This window comes from Polypterus senegalus, chromosome 13, assembly GCF_016835505.1.
Source record: "Polypterus senegalus isolate Bchr_013 chromosome 13, ASM1683550v1, whole genome shotgun sequence".
Taxonomy (NCBI): Eukaryota; Metazoa; Chordata; class Cladistia; order Polypteriformes; family Polypteridae; genus Polypterus; species Polypterus senegalus.
The window spans coordinates 92,841,532-92,864,803 of NC_053166.1; the positions used below are offsets into that span (position 1 = coordinate 92,841,532).

Genomic DNA, 23,272 nt, shown 5'->3' on the forward strand with positions numbered 1-23,272 from the left:
ACTCACCTTTTCTTCTCCAGACAATCTTTTTCCTGGCTGCCCTAAACAATCGGAAAGGGGAATCATCAGAGAAAATGACTTTATCCTAGTCATCAGCAGTCCAACTGCTGTACCTTTTGCAGAATATCAGTTTGTCTCTGATGTTTTTCTTGGAGAGAAGTGGCTTCTTTGTTGCCCATCTTGACACCAGGCCATCCTCCAAAAGTCTACGCCTCACTGTGTGTGCAGATGCACTCACACCGGCCTGCTAGCACTTCTGAACGAGCTCTGAACTGGTGGTGCCCTGATCATGCAGCTAAATTACATTTAGAAGATGGTCCTGGCGCTTTATGGACTTTCTTGGGTGCTCTGAAGCCTTCTTCAAAACAATTGCACCTCTCAATTCTAACTCAATCAGCATGACAGAGTAATTTACAGCCTTGTCCTTGTCTACACTCTCACCTGTGTTAACGAGAGGATCACTGAAATGATGTCAAGCAGGTCCTTTTGTGGCAGGGCTGAAATGCAGTGTAAATGTTTTTTTTTTTATTATTAAGTTAATTATCATGGCAAAGAGGGACTTAGCAATTAATTACAATTCACCTGAACACTCTTCATAACATTCTAGAGTAAATGCAAATTGCCATCATAAAAACTGAGGCAGCAAACTTTGTGAAAATTAATATTTGTGTCACTCAAAACCTTTGGCCACGACTGTAGCAGAGTAATAGAAAACCAACACATCTAACAGTCATGATATGCATGCTGCTGATTCTGTGTATTTGAATCATTAATTGAAAAGAACACGCTTAAAATGATAGCAGTGTGGAGTTCAATTAGTGAGGCAATTCGTTCTATGAATAAACAGGTATAAAACTATGGCCCTTATTTAAGGAAGGAAGGCAGCAAATGTTGTACATGCCCTTGCAAAGAGCATTTCTCTCTGAAAATCTGAGTAAAATGGGTCATTCCAGAAATTGAAATAGTCAAAATAGGAAAGACATATGCTGAAGAGGTTACAATTTGCCAAAGAACACATTGACTGGCCTAAAGAGAAATAGTGCAACATTTTGTGGACTAATCAAAAGCAAGATTGTTCTTTTTGGGACTAGGGGCCCCAGGCAGTTTGTCAGACGACCCCCAAACACCGAATTCCAGCCACAGTACACTGTGAAGACAGTGAAGCAGGGTAGCACAAGCATCATGATATGGGGTTGTTTCTTATACTATGATGTTGGGCCTATTTATTGCATACAAGGGATCATGGATCATTTTGAATACCTCAAAATACTTGAAGAGGTCATGCTGCCTTATGCCAAAGAGGAAATGGCCTTGAAATTAGTGTTTCAACAAGACAACGACCTCACACACACTAGTAAACAAGCAATTATCTTGGTTCCAGACCAACAAGATTGATGTTATGGTGTGGCCAGACCAATCCCTGGACCATAAACCAAAAGAAAACTTGTGGGGTGACATGAAAAATACTGTTTCTGAGGAAAAACCAATAAATAAATAAATAAATGCTTTACAGCCTTAAATGAAAGCACACACAAAAAAAAGATTTCTTCCCAGCTTTACTTACTCAGTGCAACCTACGACTTCCAAGTGAAAGATATCACAGCTACAGTTCAGAAAAATTATAAAAAATCAAAAACAAGAGGGATAATAAAGGATCACCCCTCAATGTCAGAATTTCATTGAACCACCTTTTGCTTTAATGATAGCCTCAAGTCTGTTGGGATACTTCTCTATCAACTTTGCACATCTAGATTGAGCAATATTTGTCCACTCTTCTTTACAGAACTACTCAAGTTCGGTCAATTTGGATGGTAAGCGTTGGTGGACTGCTATCTTCAAATCTTTCCACAGATTTTCAATGGGATTTAGACTGGGCCATACAAGGACATTCACCTTTTTTCTCCTTTAGCCACTGTGTGGTCAATTTTGCTGTGTGCTTCAGGTCATTGTCGTGTTGAAAGGTAAACATTCTTCAACTTTCTGGCAGAGGGTAGCAGGTTTTCCTCAAGAATTTGAAGGTATTTTGCCCCATCCATTTTTCCTTCTACCATAATGAGAGCCCCAGGCCCTGCGGCAGAGAAGCACCCCCACAACAGGATGCTGCCACCTCCATGCTTTACTGTAGGTATGGTGTGTTGTGGATGGTGAGCTGCATTGGATTTCCACTAGGTGTACCCTTTGGAATTGAGGCCACATAGTTTGATTTTGGTCTCATCTGTCCACAGGACCTTTTTCCACTTCGCATCAGAATCTCCAAAGTGCATTCTGGCAAAGCTCAAATGAGCCTTAATGTGGCCTTACTTGAGAAGTGGCTTTTTCCTTGCGACCCTGCCGAACAAGCTACAATTGTGGGGTGCTTATGAAATTGTTGTCAGATGCACAAAATATGACCACTCTTTACCATAAAATCCTGTAAATCCTTCAAAGTGGCCATTGGCCTCTTGGTAGCCTCTCTTACCTGTTTCCTACTTGCTCTTCCATGGAGGGATGGCCGGATCCAGGGAGGGTCCTAGTACCACCAAACACTTGCCTCTTCTTTATTATGGGCTTTACTGTGCTCCCTGGGATTGATAAAGCCTTTGAGATTTTTTTGTATCCATCTTCTGCCTTATGTCTGTCCAAAACTCTATCCTTAAGATCTTTTGAAAGTGGCTTGCCACCCATAGTCAGTTGTTTGCTGTCAGTTGCAGAAACAGCTGTTTTTATGCTTCACTAATCACACTGATTACAAGTGATCACAGGTGGAAGCCAGTAACCATGGTCTGCAATGGAAATGGTGCTTACTTACACCTAATTGAGTTAACAAATATTGTTTAGGAGGGGAGTGAGCCTTTATTAGTCTCAGTATTTCTTGTTATTTTTTAAAATTCCTCTGAACTGTAGCTGTGATATCGTTCACTTGGATGTTATAGATTGGATTGAGCAAGTAAAGCTGGAAGTTTATTTGCTAGAAAGATGTAGGTCATTACTAGCCCTTTCCTCACCACAACTGCCAACTGGTCTTATTTTATCCTAAATTATGTAACCATACTTTTTAACACCATATGTCACAGAACCTAGCTATATGTCTATGTTTGAGTATGCATATATTTACATGGTATTTCAGCCTTAGATATGTGTATCAGTACATTCTTTCTCAGAATGCTTTATCAGAAGGAAGGTGTATACATTTTTCATCAACAAGGGTAAGTATAGATGTTGATGCTTAAAATGTAAAAAAAAAATGAAGGGTTTATAAACATTTTGTGAAATATTTGCAAAGCTATGTTTATAATGAAAACCTAGTTATCGCATTACTAAACAATTTTAATTTTATCACTAACCAACCAGACTCAGCTCAGTCAAAAAGATAAAAATGTATGGCCTCTGTTTTAGAGCTTATCGCTCAATCAGCATTTAACTTCACATGATGATTTGTAGCCTGTACAATTCTGCTTAGTGCTGAAAGGACATTTCTGCATATTCAGTGGGTATCTTGCAAAACATCTAAATTATTCTCTAAAAATAAATACTTGAAAGATGCCATGGAATAAGTGATAGATCTATAAGTAATTGTCTCATACAAAGTTATAATGAAATCAACACATTATACACAACCAAATAAACTCTCTACTCCCAAATTGGTTTTATATTTTAATATTTCAGGAAATACCGTATTGTATGCTTTCTTTTTGACAAACTAATTTATACAAAATGTTCTTCAAATGATACTTAAAAAGGGGGAAATGGAGGAAGATTACATTAGAGAGATGAGTTTCACCCTTAAGGATGAACAGAACAGGAAGAATGGAAATTTTGGGTGCAACCAGCTAACTCTGATATAATAATAATCTGTTACAGTTTGAAATAGAAAATAAAAGATGCTGTGATGTTACTGAAGAATGCAAATTACAATAAACAATGGTAAACAATCCTAGTTGTTAATTTTGGTATTGACAAAATTAGTAATTTAATACATTAGTGGATCACTGTAAAGGTTAAAATAAGACACATGACACATCATGCACAGGTTTGCTAATATCTTAATTTTTCCAAAAACATTCTGACACAATTTGACCTGACCTTCAACTTCATCGGTAAAAGTGGAATAAAAAAGTAAAACAAACATAAAGGTTTCTCCCAACCTACCATTCTTATCTCATAGAAATCTAGAAATATACCTTTTAAATGAGATAGCACTAAGCAGTTCTTGTCATGAAATAAAAACCAGAAATACAATAACAAGAGATTTCCCCGACTTCTTTTTGATGGGAAGTCTAAAAATGGAAACATTTTTTTCAACACTTGTATGCTTTACAAACGCATCACTCCAAAACTACTACTGTAAAAGATTTATTACAAGCCTTCAGAAATAAAGGGCAAAATTAATTAAGGTTTATTTTAATTAACTAATAAGAAAAGACCAAAAAAAGTGTTAGTACCTGAAGGGAAGGGGACAGAGAGATGCGTCGCAGGACTTTTCTTTTGTGTTCATTCAGGATGTTATCTATCTTTCTCATAGGAGGCAGGTACAGCTCATCTGAGGAATGAAATTTATGCCACATTAACAATGAGCAAGAACAGGGGAAAAAAGTGACAAAAAGACAATCATAAGTTACAGATTGGATTTGTATGCATTAATCCTTCATCAGAAAACAAATAGATTCTCAACTTTACAAATAATCACAAAAGTTAACGTGCCTTGTACTTTTGACTGTTTCATGTATGCAGAATATATGAAAGTTCATGGTTTATTATGAGAACAGTTAAAACATTCTTATACTAGAGGAAAACACTAAACCATGGAAGGGAAACAAGCTACAAAAACTGAATTTAAATGTTTGTAACATTAAAATTTAGTAGCACCAGAACTGTCAATTGTAATAGTCTGTAATACAAAATATTGGAAAAGGATGACAAAAGAAAATGCCTTCTCCCACTTCTATGATACTGCTTATGTATATTACCTCCAAAAAAAAAAAAATTAAGGGGGAAAAACAAAGTAACACATTTCCTTTAGGGGTAATAGTCTATCTAACCTGAAACAAATGGTAGCAAAAATTAAAAAGAATTCTTACATTGAGTAGAAAGAGACAGATTAATTCTTTACATAAAATCCAACATTAAAAAAAAGAAGTATGTTAACACAGTTAAAGAGGTTTAGCTGAAATTATTCCTGTTGCAATATTCCACATGTGCTTTATGCGGACATCCATGATAGACAAATAACATTGGCCTACAGCATTTGCCACACAGTTTAATCAGCCTTCAGGTTGAAAAGAAAGCCCTGTCTGCTCAGATATAGAGATGCAGAAACTATCATCTAGGCAATTCTTTGGTGAGCTTGAGCTACATTTGTGGTTCAAATTAAGTAATAAATAAATTCTAGTTTACCAAAAAAAAAAAAAATCAGAGAGATACATAAATTGTATAACTGTACTAAGGAGATACATAATTAATTAGGTTAAGTTTTTAGCATCCAGCCATGCTTATATCATGGGCAAGATCTTTATAAAAAAAACAAGACTCTTTGAAAAGACTTATGGTCTTTTACTTTTAGTTCACAATACTTAATACCAAAATCATGAACTGAGGGATCGGGCTTGAAGAAAAAAAAAACTTTAAAATGCCATTTGGAATCGGATTTTATATATATATATATATATATATATATATATATATATATATATATATATATATATATATATATATATATATATATATATATATATATATATATATATATATATATATATATATATATATATACACATTGACACACATTTTGCATATATATATATAAATTGGAGATGTGTGCCATATCAAATTTTGAAAACTTTGATTACAAAAATAATAATACAAAAATATCACTTGGATATCTGCATATATGAAAAAGAGAAGGCAAGGACCCCATGTCCCAGGACATCCTATAGCAAAAAGAATTTAATCTGTCAATGTCAGTGTGAATGATTGAAACACCTGGCTGAGATCTACATCTAAACATTAAATTGTAATGTTTTAATTCCTATTTTCTTTAAAGATCAAGATTCCCACCTTTGTGATAAATGAACATTTGTGAGTATAGATTAAATAAATTGTGGACACACCTTACAAAAGCAACAAAACAGAAAAATATATTAATGCTGAAAACAATAATATTTAAATTCAAACTGTCTTGTGGTTCCTCTCAGTTCCTGCCACCAACTAGAAGATAATGGCAGACTTAAGGTCACATGTTGCTTTCATCAGTTGTGCTGCACTACAGTACAATAAGTAAGATAACTTCCAAGGTAAAAAAAAAAAAAAAACTTAACCTTTAACCTGAAAACAAGTTCATGTAAACAGTAAATAATTTGACTTTGAAGCCCATGTTGCATAGTACAGTATGTTCTGAGCATTCTTCCATCATCAGCAATTGGTCTTCCTTGGCATACCAGTCTTTTTGCAATTACTGAGGTCACCAGTGCATTATTTCTTCTTAATGATATTTCAGACAGTTGATTTTAATAATCCTAAGGTTTTTACTGATGTCTCTAGTGGTTTTATTCTTTTTTTTTTTTTTTCTTCAGCCTCATAATGGCTTTTTTAACTTTTGTTGGCACAGCTCTTGTCCTCAAGTTGAACAAAGGAAACTACAGACTCCAAAAGATAGAAGCAAGCTTAGGTATCTTATGCCTGCACTAAGGAAGCAACGAAACACATCTGAGTAATTAATCATAAACACCTCTGACGCAAATTGTCCCAAACATTATGGTGCCCTGAAGTGGGATTGGGGTATGTATAAAAAGTGTTGTCATTTCTTCATACTGTGACAAAAATGTTTGAAAACACCCATATATTAAAGTCTGCAATGTGCACTTTAATCACGTCTGAATTTTTTATTTGTAACTTTAAACTGTGCAGCAGAGTGGTAAATCGAGGAAAAATATGCCTTTGTCCCAACAGCATTAGGAGTAAGGTTGGGTGGGAGGGGAAGTGCCAATCCATCTCAGGGCACACTCATACGTACAAACACACACATTCACACGTTAGAGATGTTTAACTTAACATGCTTGTCTTCAGCATGAAAAAAAATATACAAATAGTGACACTCTGGAGCTAAGAAGCAGTACCATGAACTGCTGTGATTCAGTGATACCCATGCCCTCCATGTCATAAGTGAAGTGGTACTGGAACAACTAACTATTAGGATGTTTCAAATGGCAGTGATGGCACATTACATCCCACCTTTGTTGCCAGCCTCTGAAATTTCGAACAAAGAAGCACTATAGACCTGATAATTTAACTAAAAAAATCAAGCAATTTGGATGCTTAATGAAGAGAGGAACCAAACGTACTAACATATTAAGGAATTACCAACAACTGTGGTGGCTGAGAAAACAATTATATTGATCATGTATAACAACTGTAAATGTTCAGCTATTAACAGGAATACAAGGACTATGCTGCAAAGTACAAGCATCTTATCAACACAGAACAAGACAAAGACATATTACAACTTGTCTAAACATAAAAAAAACACAAAAATTATGCAAGAGGGTAGGGTGAAAGACTAGGAAAATAACCACCTGCAGACAACCCAAAGTGTAACAATTTATCTGAGATACACTGTGAAACGGGCAGCACGGTGGCACAGTGGTAGCGCTACTGCCTAGCAGTAAGGAGACCTGGGTTCGTTTACCAAGTCCTCCCTGCATGGAATTTGCATGTTCTCACAGACAGTGTCTGCATGGGTTTCCACTGGGTACTCTGGTTTCCTCCCACAGGCCAAAAACATGCAGGTTAGGTGGATTGGCGATCCTAAATTGTTCCTTATGTGTGTGTATGTATACACTGTGAAATGCATTTTATGGCTTAGATTAAATGTTTTTGTTGACATAAATAATACATATTGAAAAAGGTTGACTTCAGAAGTAAACAAAAACATTATGAAAATTACATATTCATAAAACTACTAAAATTATCTATGACATATTTGCATGGCAATGCATCTGAGAAGAGCAATATTAACGGAATGGCTTATAGAAGAAGGTTTTGTACATTAAAGATTTGAAACTTAAGTTGTGTAATATTTTTAACTAGCAAAATACCCACGCTTCGCAGCGGAGAAGTAGTGTGTTAAAGAAGTTATGAAAAAGAAAAGGAAACATTTTAAAAATAACATAACATGATTGTCAATGCAATTGTTTTGTGATTGTTATGAGTGTTGCTGTCATCAAGGATTTGATTATCATTATTTCTTTTAATCAGATTTGTATTTGGAGGATATGTTGTGTTCAAGTTACATTCCGTGTTTGTCTAGTCTATCCCTGACCATCTCATCTTCGTTGTCAACCGCTGTAATGATAACAGGTTTCATTCATCGAAGTGATCACTACCCAAATCGGTACTCGTGAATCTAAGATGTTTACCAGGCATCCCCATTATTAAGTTGTGGATTTGCCTGCAAATATTTAGCGGCAGCGTGTCTATGAACGTAATTTAAACTTAAGCTTTACACCTTGCTTTCCTATTGATATGTCTACAAAGCATACTGCGTCCTGCGTTCACAGTCAGTTCACGTGAGCCGCTCGGAGTACATGCATTGAAGATTCTCAGCTGTGCTTGTGCTATCTTGCAATGCCCATGGCTTTATTTAATGTTAGCTCAGAGCCGGCACTTAAAAGTTTCTCTCGCACTTTTGCTGAGTTTGTGCCAAACACTAGTCTATCCCTGACCATCTCATCTTCATTTGCATAAGCACAGTCCTTCATCAGCAATTTTAACTCTGTTACAAAGTGATCAAAAGTCTCGTTTATACCCTGCATCCTCTCATTAAACTTGTATCTCGCGAATATCGTATTCGTCTTAGGCATGACAAACGCCAGTGGCAGCGTGTCTATGAACTTAATTTAAACTTAAGGTTTAAACCGTGCTTTGTTTCCGCAGTAGCTGCACTTATGAATATGCTTGTATGCGTCACTCGCTTCATATTCTTTTGCTGCCTTCTCAATTGTGTAATGCGTTTTTTGTTCAGCGCTCTTTGGAGCTCTTGGTTGTTCTCTGCGTACTGCATTCACAGTCAGTTCATGTGAGCTGCTCGGAGTAGATGCATCGAAGGTTCTCAGCTGTGCTTGTGCTATCTAGTGCGATCTTGCAAAGCTTTATTTAATGTTAGCTCAGACCCGGCACTTAAAAGTTTCTCTCGCAATTTCGCTGAGTTTGTGCCAAACACTAGTCTATCCCTGACCATCTCATCTTAGTTTGCATAAGCACAGTCGCTCACCCGCGAATATTTTGCGGCAGTGTGTCTATTGGATTGCTGCTGACAGACGGTCTTATATGGGCAGGCACTCAATTATGTGGGAGGCGTGATGATGGGGGACACAACTCCGCCTCACACAGCGACCGAGCTGCAGGCTATGGCCGTATATATGTACGTAAGTAGGTTCCAGTTATGACCATTACGTGTAGAATTTCGAAATGAAACCTGCTTAACTTTTGTAAGTAAGCTGTAAGGAATGAGCCTGCCAAATTTCATCCTTCTACCTACACGGGAAGTTGGAGAATTAGTGATAAGTGAGTGAGTGAGTCAGTCAGTGAGGGCTTTGCCTTTTATTAGCATAGATTACCTTTGTTAATTTGTCTTAATACCTATGCTCATCTGAGATGATGTAACAGAAAAGTGATCCCATTTGAAACCTTAAAAATAAATATGTGGTGAAACACAAATCTTCTACATTTTTGCCTAACATTTATCATGTTTTTTTTCTGTACACAGCAATAGTCTCAATATTGGTTAAACTTACACCTACTCATGACGTAACACTGGAGCACAACAAATGTATTCCATTCTAGAACCAATGCTTCAATTCACTTAAAAGATGCATTTTATCGAGTGTTTTCTAGTTTTAAAATATTTTTTTAGTTTTAGTTTCTCTTCAGTTTTTTCAGCAATAAACTTTGTCTCTGTTACATTTTAGTGTTTTGTATCACTTGCCAAAAATGGTCACAAGGACATTGTTTTGTAAGTATAACAACACTGTTTTCTTTATAGTTGTCAAACTGTATATCATTCATGTTGTCCCTATCAGTAAAATAATCATTATTGTCTGTGGCAGAACTTAATGTTCTCCATATAATGTGAGAGTTCAAGGCTTCAAATATAACAAAAGAAATTCAAGAATCAAACAACAAGTGTGCTCTGATGTAATTTGTTACCATTCTGATGTCCTTTGTTCATTTTGCTTTTTTTATTTCTGAGGTTCATTTGTGAGTAGTAAGATCACCATGCAAATATATTCTTCATTATGTTTTTGATATCTCCTAATGCAGACTACCTATGTCAAAAGTTAGAAATGGAATTCTTTTCTTAGACCTTAATTATACTTCTGATATTCAGCAATGAAACAATATCTGAAGTTACGCATACTTAGTCCACATGAACATAGAGTAAGCATGCAGACTCCATGCAGACACTAATCAGGCTAGAAAACAAACCTGAACTCAAGGCACCGTGTAATAATAATGCATTTTATTTATATAGCACCTTTCAAATGCTCAAAGTGCTTCACAAATAGTCAAAGGAATACAACAGAAATAAAAGCAAAGATGACATTAATATCACAGGATTCAAATTAATATAAAATTTGAATAAATATTTAAAAGTAAAGGTTTTGAATTAGATTAAGAAACAAGCAAGAAAAAAAAGAAGAAACTCATGAACAAATAGCACAATTTTCATTTATTTTTTACATTACTAGGAATATAAATGTTGATGTTGCAATCACCAATGACGATATGGATAAGGAACAACGAAAAGGATAACAGTGGATTTCATTATCAGTTTTACAGTCATGCACTGGATGGACACTGGCCATTCAATGGCTATTCATTTGCTAGACCTCCGCTCTGCTGCAAAGTAAATACTCAGAGATCCCCTGTCTAAAACTTTGCAATACTGCTTCATTCTAAATATATTTAAAATTATTGCAGTCAATCAATTTGCCACTGATGGTGCATTTCACATAGAGATGTTCATCATAATAAAGAGTAAAAGTAATACACTCTGTGACACCGTACCACACATTAAAACATCAGTACTAATAACCTGATTAAAACTAAATATACATGTGTTATGTCAGCTCGGCTGATAACACTGACTGCATGCTATGCATCTGCTTAATTTTCTGCTGTAAAGGTACCATAAATAAATAAGCAGTATCTGTGGGAAGTAAGATTAAATGGATGAAATTCCTACCTTCTTTGGTGTATAAAGTTAATTTTTGTTCTGCCTATATACTGACTGAATTTGAAGTGGGGGTGGGTCCATTTAAACTTGACAAATCCTCCATGTCTCTAATTTGCAGAACTACTTAGCTGTAGTCTGCAAAGCAAAATGAGTCATCTTTTAATTTAAGTGCCTTTTCATTGAAGTTTGGTGAAAGTTGCCTGCCAATCACTGTCAGCAGGGCATCTATGACTTGCGGTCAGTTTTGACCAATGAAATCTACAGAATAAATCATTGTCAAGAAAGGCTTTGGTATTCGCTTTCAGTTCTAGAAGGGAAAGCTAACCAATGGAGGAAAAGAACAATGAAATTCATAGATTCAGACACTAGCGGCAAGGGGTACTTGCACATAGACACAAATCAAGCTCATTTCTAACCAAAATGAAGAATGCTCGGTTTTAAATAGTATTTAATAGGTATTCTGTCAACTGCATGCTCGTATGTACATTATGCACAAAGACTAGGGTGATGAAAATCAAAATTACAAAAGATAGTTTTATTTTTGTTTAGATCTAGTTTTCAGATAGTTATACATTTTTATTTTAGTTTAAGTGAACAAAATGATTGTTTTTAGTTAAAGGCGCATTTTATTTTAGTTAAAGGAGAATAACACTCTTTTTGTTTTGATGTTGTATTTTAAACATTATTTATTTATATTCTAAGGCTTTTGACTAATAAAGTACATCATTATGTTTTCAAACTGCTGGTATAATTATCAACCATGTAAGTTCCAGGTTCAAGTTCCAATAGATAACGAACTGAAATTCTTTTTCGTGCATCTCTAAAGTATTAAATGTCACATTGTCGAAATGCATATTTCCTGCAGTCTTTGCACAGAACTATTGTTAAGACTAATCTGTTCCTTGAGAGCTGTAAAAGTGTGAAACAAAACTAAACCATGCACCTCATCATACTTTGCATCCTAATCTGGCTACTATAGGAAATCCACAAATTGTAAAACAAATCAGAACTGATTTAATAAATGTCATTTACAAAGTGGTGTTATGAGAGGAATAAGTTTAGTAAGCCATAAGGTCATGTCTTTCTACTGGCAGGTACATAAAATGAAGTTATAGGTGGCTTGAGAGTGAAATCAAATTAATCAGTGTTTAACATCTGGAAGCATTACCATCTATTCCTCTATTTTATTTTATTACTCAAAGTTATTGTCTGCTTTTTTTATTTTTTTTTTTTTTCATTTTTATTACTATTTAATTTAATATTGTTTCTTTGTATCAGTATACTGCTGCTGGATTATGTGAATTTCCCCTTGGGATTAATAAAGTATCTATCTATCTATCTATTTTCAAACCTGCTCTACTTGATCTGAGCCATGGCGAACCAGAGATTACCCTAGCAGCAGCATTGTGCACTGTGTGTTCAAACTGGGCAATTAAGGCCTTAAAAAGGAAAGAAAACACTAGTTTATTTTAGCATGCTTAAAAAAATCTGCAAGATCACCACAGGGATTTCTACGACGACAGTAAAGTGCAAAACCGTATCTGAATCTAAAGGTAGGAATATTGTGGAGGGTTAATATGCGATGCACCACATATTTTACATTAGCTAATACCTTATAATTATAGCCAACACCTAATTGAATGTTCAGCAGAGAAAAGTTAAAATGAAACTGATTTTTGATTACTAACAATTACAACATAAAACAATGAAAAATTCAACCTACAGAAAATTCAGTTGCGCACAGAAAACAGATCTTCTCAGGCACTTGGACACAGAAAGGAAGAGCAGCCAAAGTGTGACTTTACATTTAGAACTTTAAAGTTTACATTTAGGACGTGGTCTCTCACCAGCACTTGTAGTTGTGTAAGTGATTTAGACAATGTAAAGAGTCTACTCTACATATTCTTCACTAACGACAGCAGAAGTTTCGAAGTCATTTTAACTATGACAACACAAGCTCTTAATCATTCCAAATGCTGTTACTTTTCTACCTTAAAGAAGGCAGTATTACTAGCCAAGGAAGAATATGTCATCATGGACAGGAACCTCACACATCAAAGTTATCTGAAACTACTCCAGATTCCAACACACTATATAGACTCAAACTGGAATATGGCCAGTTAACCCAGGTCAGTAGAACTCAGTCTGTTTGACCATAAATACCCTGCAATTCTAAGCATTCTGATTGTTTTTCCTGTTTATGGTGTTAAGTTTTTCTTCTCCTCTTTTATCAATTGGGCATATGTTTTGTTAGCTGTATTGTGTGTTACAATGATTTCCACTACAGTTTAATTCATTTATCTATGTATGCATATTTTATATACAAGTGTTGTATGGTTATACATTTTCTGTTTCTGTGTTATGTTTGCAAATTATAAGAGCCCTGAGGTTATCCACAGGGAAGGACACAATAGAAAAATAAACTGAATGAGAACAATGAGAAAATGTACAGCATCTATGTTTCGCTCTTTCAAATTGACATGTATTTGTTAGAAAATGTCAGCTTTCTTCCCGTTAAAACCATTCACAAATCAGAAATATATTATTTATTATTAACAATTGAGAATGTACCACTACAGTTGATTAAAATCAGATTGCAAAGGATAGGTTGTACCATGCCTAGTTTCATTGGACATGACAAATCTTACTGAAAATAATGAAATTTCTTTGGTCTAATAATCCAAAAAAGGTAATTGTAAAATTTAAGTCTTTCTTCCATCCAACGCAAAAATCTTAATTGAAATTGACTCTTTGGTGTTGTTTGGATATACACAAATTGACCAAAACATACCCATGTATCAAGTAAATGTGCTATCACAAGCTAGATGAAATATAGCTTACAAAAGAAAAAAAAATTTTTAGTGGGAGCATGGGAAAGAAAAGGATGTGCCATTGAAAATGGGTAGTGTTAAATCAATAAACTGTTCATATTTATGAAAGTTTTCAAAAAGCTTTACTCTTTCCAGCACATATATAATGTTTTATTAGGACAAAGACCTTAAAACGTACATGAAAAAAAATATAAATTTACTTGTGTTACATAATCCACATGTCAAATATCCATTCTTATGCTCACAACATCCAAAAAACATATTTTTGCAAAATCATTTTTAAATTAACCATTTTTGGAAAATCCACCCTAAGGAGTATGTTCAAACAGGATTAAGCTTTTGAAATGAAGATTCAACTCTCCCCTCAAAGAAAAACATAATTACAAGAGGTGGACTGTTTAGCCAACAGCCCCCTAAATACTGGAAAGTTCCATTTATTATGTGACATCCAACTGGTTTCTTGATTAAAATCATAACATTTAAGTAGAGTATTATTTTACTGCAGCTTCCTGTATAAATGAGCATATTGTTCTGTCAATGTTTTACTGTGTATAATTACTTGTGGCATTTATTATAACCAGCAATGTCTGTATCAATGCATATAAATAGATTTGCGCTTATACACAGGTTAAAAGGTAGTATGGGGCATCGCTGTCTCATAAATCTAGGGACCTAATTTCAATCCCGCCAAAAAACAAAGATTTAGGGCTACCATGCTGATACGAACAGGTTTCAAACACCAGCTCCACTAAAGGGTTCTACATCAACAAATTGCAAATGCTACACTGATTACATTAAGTATTACACTTGTATCATACTACTTTCCAACAGAACCTTAAAGCAAAGAATACATTAGAAAATCTACCAGTTTCACAAGTTCTAAACTGCTTCTTTAAATATGTAATATTGTATATTGTCCACTTATACAGTAGGCTTACTTTTCAACCTGCTTTCACTTTTTTCTTTATGGCTGTGACAGAAAGCTTCTCCCTGCTGTGCTCTTCTACTTAAAGAGGTAAATTTTGCCTATAATCATTTTTTTTAACATGTAAATCTCATTGTCACTTTTATTGTTGCTGTTGGTATATTTGGTCTAAAACTCTTACTAATTACAATTTTTAATTCAGCCTTTCTTTTTCTAACCCATTTATCCAGTTCAGGCTTGGTAGGAGGCCAGACGCTATTACATTAACATCACATGCAAGGCAGGAAACACATATGGTGGAGGCATAAAGGGTCAATTAACCTGCATTTTACAGAGGTTTACTTACCTTGGCAGTGACATTCATGTCTCTGGTGACTCTTCCTGTGAAGTCAGTAGATGGACTAGGAGAGCCATGGGGGGGTCATGAGGTTGCTGGAAAGGGGTGTGTGGCGTTCCCGGTACCCATGCAAAAGGACAAAGGTCCAAGTCTTTAGAGTCCTGGTGCTTCCTGTCTTACTATATGGTTGCGAGACATGGACGCTATCCAGTGACCTGAGACAAAGACTGGAATCCTTTGGTACTTTGTCTCTCCGGAAAATCCTTGGGTCCAGTTTGTTTGACTTTGTGTCGAATGAGCCGTTGCTCATGGAGTCCCGAACAAGGCACATTACCTGCATCGTGAGGGAGCGTCAGTTACAGCACTATGGCCATAAGGCGCGTTTCCCCAAGGGTGATCCAGCTCATAAGATCCTCACTGTTAGGGACCCGAGTGACTGGACCAGGCCAAGGGGTCGCCCACATAACACCTGGCTGCAGCAGACAGAGGGTCATTTCTGGAGGGCGGGACTGGACCACATCCCAAAGTGAGTTATTCAAGAATTTACTAGCAAGGTATGAGTGGGATGAATTGGAGAATAACAGATTCTAAGGGCACCCATTGTTGCATTTCCCCCCTGAAAAAAATTATTTTTATTCATTCTTACCATTAGTATCTTCTAAGGCTTGAATCATGTCAGGATCTAGTGCTGTACTAACTAGCATCTCTACATAGCTTCGGAACATTTCCTTCATGGCTCTTGTGTTCAGTCCTCTGCCAGCTGGTAGCCGCTCTGTCAAAAAAAAAAATCTCACCTTCAAATAGAAGTTTTCTATATAGTAAACCGCATGCATCTTCTCATTCACTTTGATCAAATACTGAAAATGCCTATGCAGTGATTATATGAATTTCAGGACTTCTATTTTATGCAATACTTATGTAAGACCTACTGTACATAAGATTTATGCTTGAACAATAAAACCAGAAAAATCCCACACCCACATTTATTCCTACCTTCCTCTTCACTTGGCTGTTCTGCAGATGACTCTGAATCAGAAGAGGAAGGCACTTCTTTGAGCCATTTCTTTCTTTTTTTGGGTGGAGGCTCAGCCTTCACTTTAGGCTGCTTAGCTTGCTTAGCCCGAAGCCCAACTTGTCTCTCAGTTTTCTCAGATCGGTCTGTGGTAGTCTGCTTCTTTTCAGGCCTCTCTGCTGGCTTTCTTTCAGCCCGCTCAGGCCTTTCCCTTTCTGTGGCTTCTCGGGGTTTCTTCTCTGACCTCTCACCACCTTTCTTCTCAGGCTTTTCTCCTTTCTTTTCATTTTTTTCAATTTTTTTCTCAGCCTTATCCAAAGTCTTTTTCTCAGGCTTTTCTTTTTCCTGAGGTCGTTCCCTCTTATCAAGACGCTCTTTATCCCTTTCTAGTCGCTCTCTGGGATTTGGTCTGTCTGTTTCAGGATGCTCTTTTTCTTTTTCCTTCTCCTCTCTTTCTATCTTCACTTCTCTCTCCACTTTTGGAGGTGTCAGAGTCTTACTTGGACCAGGGGTTTTGGGTTGGTTCTGCCGCCTTGTAAAAGAAAGCGAAGTATATATTTAAAAAGCAACACTCAAAATGTAATTAGTTCATTTTTCAGAATGGGTCTGAGACCAAATTATTGTAAAAATGTAAATGTTTTCATAAAAGCATCTTTAATGTTAACTTATTCCTTATAAATGATGATTGGGCTAAAGCAATAAAAAACACCACCTCTTATTTCAATGATTTCTAATCCCAAATAAATTTTAGTTTTTTTTTTTTTTTCTTTCTCTAGATCGGGGATTCCCAATGTGGCACACACACCCCACTGGGGGACAATTTGATTTTTTATGGGGGCAATTCAAGAATTTAGGTAAGTTAAACAATTTATAAAATGAAAAAACAGAAATTCACTGTTAAAAATTATTGAAAAAAATAAACAAATGATTTTTATTTTTTACAGAGAAATTTATAAATTTATATAAACATAGAAAGGGATGGTGAAGAACCCTTCAATTTATGATTTTACAACTGGCTTGTGTTTTCCTACTTAGAAATCATTTTAACCATTTAAAATAATATGAATTGTAACGATAATTATAAAATTTTGCAATATAACAAAAATATAAAATTATCAAAATATTACAGAAAAAGCTAAAGTTAGTTTTTTTAAAGTTATTTTATATTTATGAATATTACGTCTCCTATTATGTCTTCAAAATTGTATTTGCTGTATTTTCATATTATATATTTTTTTAAACAATTTCTTAGTGATTTCTTTGTCAGTACTTCAACTATCCTTTCCTCTTTTGTTTCCATGTTTGTTGGAAGCTTGTTTAGAGCAAATTAATGACATTATGGGCTTCCTCCACGCAAGTAGGAGTTCACTTTTTGAATAGGTAATAATAAGAATAAGGTATATGTTACAGTGGGGGGACATCATAATTTTAGAGAGGCCTAGGTGGGGCATCGCCAAAAAAAGGTTGGGAACCACTGCTCTAGATAATACCAAATTATTAAAAAGTTGTGGAAGCATCTGAATTCTTACACTTTAACATACTATTTTACACAGTTTACTTTATACCTATCTTTTATCACATGCCACTTAATGAAGTCAGGCTGATTTTGATGCTAGTTAAAATTACTGTAATGCTTATTATTAATGTGAAGATGGCAGGATGCACAAGTGAATGATTCCATAAATTGAGGTGCGCAATATTATATATAATAATGGTACAATATCTAAACAGACTAACAAGAACTTTAGTAAATGAAAATCATCCAGAGGAAACACTAACAATCCAAAAGTTGATTTCAACATGCAAGACTGAAGATTGTAGAGGTCACGTTCAACTACATTTAAATGTCCACATTAGTAGTATAACGACATTAATAGTGGAAAGTTTTAATAAACTTGTGAACGGACAAGGGAGATTTGTTATAGAAACATTGACAGCAGAGACATGCTGCATTATAGATAAAGTGTTAATTGACAGACCAAATAAAAAGTAGTCTTGAGTACTCAATATACTCTAACATCCAAAACAAGGAAATTGTTTAAAATATAGCATTAAGACTTATTTTTGGTTCTTGCTGCCAGTGTTCAATAAGGTTATGACCTATTAATGAGACAGGTGAAGAAAATTAAATTGGGTATCACAAAATGTGACATTTAATTTGGTTCTGGTTATGTTTTGACTGTAATGTAGGCAAAACTTATAAACAAACTGTAAACACTAAAAATAGAAAAGGTCTAAACAATTAAAAAGCAAAATAATATCAAATAACTTCAAGGTTTTGAAGGTTCAGCATGTTCCTCTGATGAACAAATGGTACACTCACTCTTCATAAAAGTGGCAGAGTACAGCTTTAGTTTGCCATTAGGCTTCTCTCATCCAATCCATGCAATACCTATAACAAAGTTAGGTCACTGGGAAAGTAAGAGTCATTTGGTTTCATACCAAATTGTTAGTAGTTTGGCAGTTTGACTTTTTTTTGCAATTAAAGCCTTGATTTAACAGTGATTAAAAAGATTTTATAGACTCCAGAGCAACTGGAAAAAGTACAAGGCTTGACAATCTAAATAGTAAAAGACAGTGATGCTTATAAGCCCCATTGCTTACCTTATTCTGTATGACGCTGCACTCAGTGGAACAGGGGCTTCTTTTTCTCTAAGATAGCAATGACAGTGGTTATAGTGTTAAATCATGAAAGCCACATGGATGAGATGACTCTCTAGGACCAGACACTGGTAATACATCTACAAATTTAGCTTATCTTAATTCTCTAATTCTCTGAATTATGTAGACTCAAGTAGAATAAAAAAATAACAAAACAACTAACACTGAAAAAGCATTACATTATATTTTTAAACACCTTTTTAGGCTATTTTGTGGCCATTTTATATATACCAACACTACCACTTGAACAGATGTGACAAAGGCATCTTTGGTTGCTGAACACAAAACAGGCACAGCAGGAAATGTACTGATTTATAAATTTTATTGAAACTGTCCTGCTAATGTTTTCCTGTACAACATTAAGTTCAGGCTGTAGAGGGGCACAAGCAATCTTCCTTACATTACAACGAGGAAATAATTTACAGGGTATGAGGTGCTGAAGATGAAAAACTTCACTCCTGCTTTACTAAACAAATCAAAAAAAATAACAAAAGCAGCATTGGTAATAAAGCTGTTATGAGTCCCAGACCTGGTCAATACTAAACAGAAGAAGATATTAAAATCCTCCACCATAAGTGCCAACTCAGTTCCTCCTGGCGCGTTGTCAGTTGGTACTGTAAACAATATGGGCAGTTTGAAAGAAATAATTAAATGAAAATACAATTAAATTAACTTTTTGAAATAGTTTGGGTATGGATATTATAAGTTAATCCTCTGAAATCTGATTGTTGCCATCATAAACTATAAACACACTGCTAATTATAAATGGCAAGCACTCCCCCTTTAATAAAAAAAACCCCACTATGTTCACATTTTTACCCAAAGTACAATGTAGGTGACACCTGCATAGAAGATTCAGTGCAAACTATTGTGAATATATGCAACAACAAAACTTTACTATGTCTCTTTCACGAATTCTGGATGTATATAAGGTACCTAAAACACCTTAAATACAACAAAATTTAGTGAAGACGGCCTTGGTTCAGATGGGCATGCAGTATATTAAGATACATAAAAAATGTAGTGCAATATAAAGAGGAGATGACAGGCATGTCTGCATTCTTTGAAAGTTTGGTCACAGATCTTTTTTGAATATGTGCTATTTGTTCAGTGTAACAGTAGAGCAATAAATGCAATATAACTTTAAAAATGGGACGTTGCTCTCTCTTTTTTGCTCTGTTTCACAATTAAACATAGACAAAAAGGCCAGTTATAATAATGCTACTATTTCATATTACAAAACTGCTAGAAAACCCAGTTGTTAGCAATGATACAGAAATTAACCAATGACTAGCCTGTGAAGAAAAAGATTCTGAATCTTGTAATTTTTCAAAAATAAATTTAGTTAACCAGTTCTTTGTGTTATTAACTGGGGATTACAAATTATAATTGTTTCAAAATCGCAACTTATATGCAGTAAATATGAAATGAAAGTAGTTAAAACAAGGATACAGGAAATTGGTTAGAAACAATGACCTGTGTGATTGCAATACTACCTTTTGATTAAAAACAACAGGCCCCATAGACAAATATTTTGCTGTTACTATTCAGACATTTAAATATTTTCTGCTGCTCCAAGCTAATATATCTTGTTCTTACCTAAGGGACTGAAGTGGCCGGTGCCATGGTTTTCTGGAACACACACGAACATAGTCCTTCTTGTTAACATTCTCCAGGAACTTCACATAAAGGCGCTGATAACGATTTTTAGCATCACCAAAATAACCCAGGTACTGGACAGTGAAATAAACAAAGAAAAAAATTAAGAGGTTCTTATTACCAAAATATAAATGGTAGGGTAAATGAGACAGTAATCAGAAAGACAAAACTAAATAGTTCACAGGTGGTGTTGTACTTTTTCTTTTTTAATGAAGCAGGTCTGTCAAGTTGATATTTTAGGGAATTAAAATAAACCCTTGCATTTACATCCAAAATAGAAGAGAATTTGGTGTGAGCCTACTTTTCCTACCATCATATTGCTGATATGCACTAAAAATTGAGCCCAGTAATGAAACTGCAAAGTGTGGAAACTGTAGACTGGTACAAAAATAATGTAACAGGTATGTGCTTAAAGATTTATGGAATATAGTGGTCCACAAAGGTTTATGTCACTAATTTCATTTTATAAGAGACCATGAATTAACCGTACTATATACATATACTTTTTTTAAACTGTCACTTCAGATAACAGCATATGAAGAGTGGGTAAGCAATAGGAAAATTATATTTAATATAAATTGAGTATTGGGAAGTCAATTTAAGTAACATTTTTGCAAATACATATAAACAATGAGCATCTTGCTGTCCACAAAATGCTAAAAAGTCAGAACCACTGAATTCAACAAACAAATTGGAATTTAGTGGTATGTGATGCAAAATAGAGGTCATGAAATGACTGTAAAAAGATTCAGCAGGCTTCAAAACCATTTTAGGTTGCAGTTCAAAACAAAGTATTTTCTTTTTTTTCTATTTTACTTTTCCAATCATTTTGCTTTTGTTAATATTCTTACTTATGTCCTCAATACTCATACTGTTCTAAGTATGTCTAAGCTGAAAGTATAGACAGGAATATTAGTCATTTTGGGTTATAGATGATCATACTGTATTGATGTGTTCTTTGTCACAGAACGTTTAAGTGGTTTACAGCAAGCATATAAAGCAAAAACAAACTATATGTTTTAATTTCAGATAATACATTTGTACATATGAATCTTAGTTTTAGTAAAATGTTATTCTTTCTAAATCTATACAACTTCTGTCAATGTTTCCTAAATAAAGGAATGGATCAAACTTCTCTTGTTCTGTTATAGAAATTCTTCGCCTCCTAATTACGGGATTGGTTCAAACTTTCTCATACAATTCAGTATCCCTAGTGCTTCTTTTCAAAACAGTCAATAAACAACCCATTCATCCATCTAGCAAGCTGATTATCCTTGTCAAAATTGTGAGGAGGCAGGCAACTGGGACAAGAAAATAATTATATATTGCACAAACCAAACTGGATGCCACATATCAAAAGTCAAAAAGGGAGGCCACAGTGCCGTAAGTATGTTTAAGACATTTAAAATTTTACAACATTTCTAAGCCTAAAGTAACTAGTAATATGTGATTTTTAATTTGTATTTTAATACAAATTTGTATTTTTATTTTAAAAGGAACGTAAGTTTAAACCCCAGCATCATGGGTTTTCCTAAAATTGAAACATGAATATGGCAAATCATAACATATAACACTACATTTAAAAATAATAATCAAAGGGTCAATGTACAGTAATGGGCTTCCCTAAGGAGTAATGCTGACTAGTAAGCATAATAAAGCAACATAATATACATGGGCACTACTATCTTTACAAAGTATTCATATAGATTCACATATATGCATATGAAAAATACTTTATTTTTAATTGTAACAATCTGTATATAAAGTATTCTCTATAAAAATTATGTAAGAGATTCTATTCTGTTATTAAGTTATTTTAATTTTGCATGCCATATTAAACTAACCTTTTTAAAAAGAACAAATTAAAATGTATTGTGGAAGACTTTTTCCTATTGGTATTCTTTCACAGAAGACAAATATGTTCCAGATAAAGTCTGTTCAATACTACAGAAAAAGTATTAATAACACAGAAATACCATTTATATAATTTAAATATACTACATTAACCAATGAGTGTTGTAATTAATTTACTATTTTTTTTATTTCCTGCTTTCTAAAATGGAGGTACTGAAAAAAGTTTCCAAAATACTTAAGCTCCTCTCAAACAAAAGATTAGTGATAGCATACAATATGTAAACAAACAGAGATATTTCAGGGAAGGAATACAACAGTGTCATTATGCAGCAAAGCATACAACAGGACATTCTTTAAGCTGGTAGTGAGAAGATGCATTTGAAAGAAGATAAAATTGTAACAAGGATGTTGCCAAACATAAGGAATCTGAATATTGTGCAAGAGTGTCAGATTTGTCCATTTTTAATAAAAGAAAGACAGCTCAGTCTTAGAACAATACTTTAGTGTGTTTTTGTCTGTATGTCTGTTCAATCAGAAGCCTAGTTAAACAATGATGTCAACGACATTAAGTAAGCTCAAGCAATATAGCCTTAAATTGTGATGGCTTAAAATGGATTTAAATTTTACTTATAATGCATGAAATGCAAGATTATTAAGAGAATTTGAAACACAGAAACCACTGAAAAAAGTTATTTTAAGTTATATCTTTATATATAATAATATGGTACCGGAGTGTTCATTTGTCTTTCCAGGATTTTAAATCACCTGTAGCTCGCAAACCATT

General features: G+C 34.5%; 1 protein-coding gene across 2 annotated transcripts in view; it reads right to left on the bottom strand.

Annotated features, from left to right (window-relative positions):
* Positions 1 to 23,272, bottom strand: part of prr12b (proline rich 12b) — a 154,224-nt gene that overhangs the window by 13,074 nt on the left and 117,878 nt on the right. For both annotated transcript variants that reach the window (XM_039775849.1, XM_039775848.1), the window contains 5 exons: positions 20,575 to 20,708; positions 18,919 to 18,966; positions 16,296 to 16,846; positions 15,949 to 16,074; positions 4,422 to 4,519 (listed from right to left, as the gene is read on the bottom strand). In XM_039775849.1, coding sequence (XP_039631783.1) covers positions 4,422 to 4,519; positions 15,949 to 16,074; positions 16,296 to 16,846; positions 18,919 to 18,966; positions 20,575 to 20,708 — 957 coding nt within the window. The remainder of the gene's footprint in view (positions 1 to 4,421; positions 4,520 to 15,948; positions 16,075 to 16,295; positions 16,847 to 18,918; positions 18,967 to 20,574; positions 20,709 to 23,272) is intronic.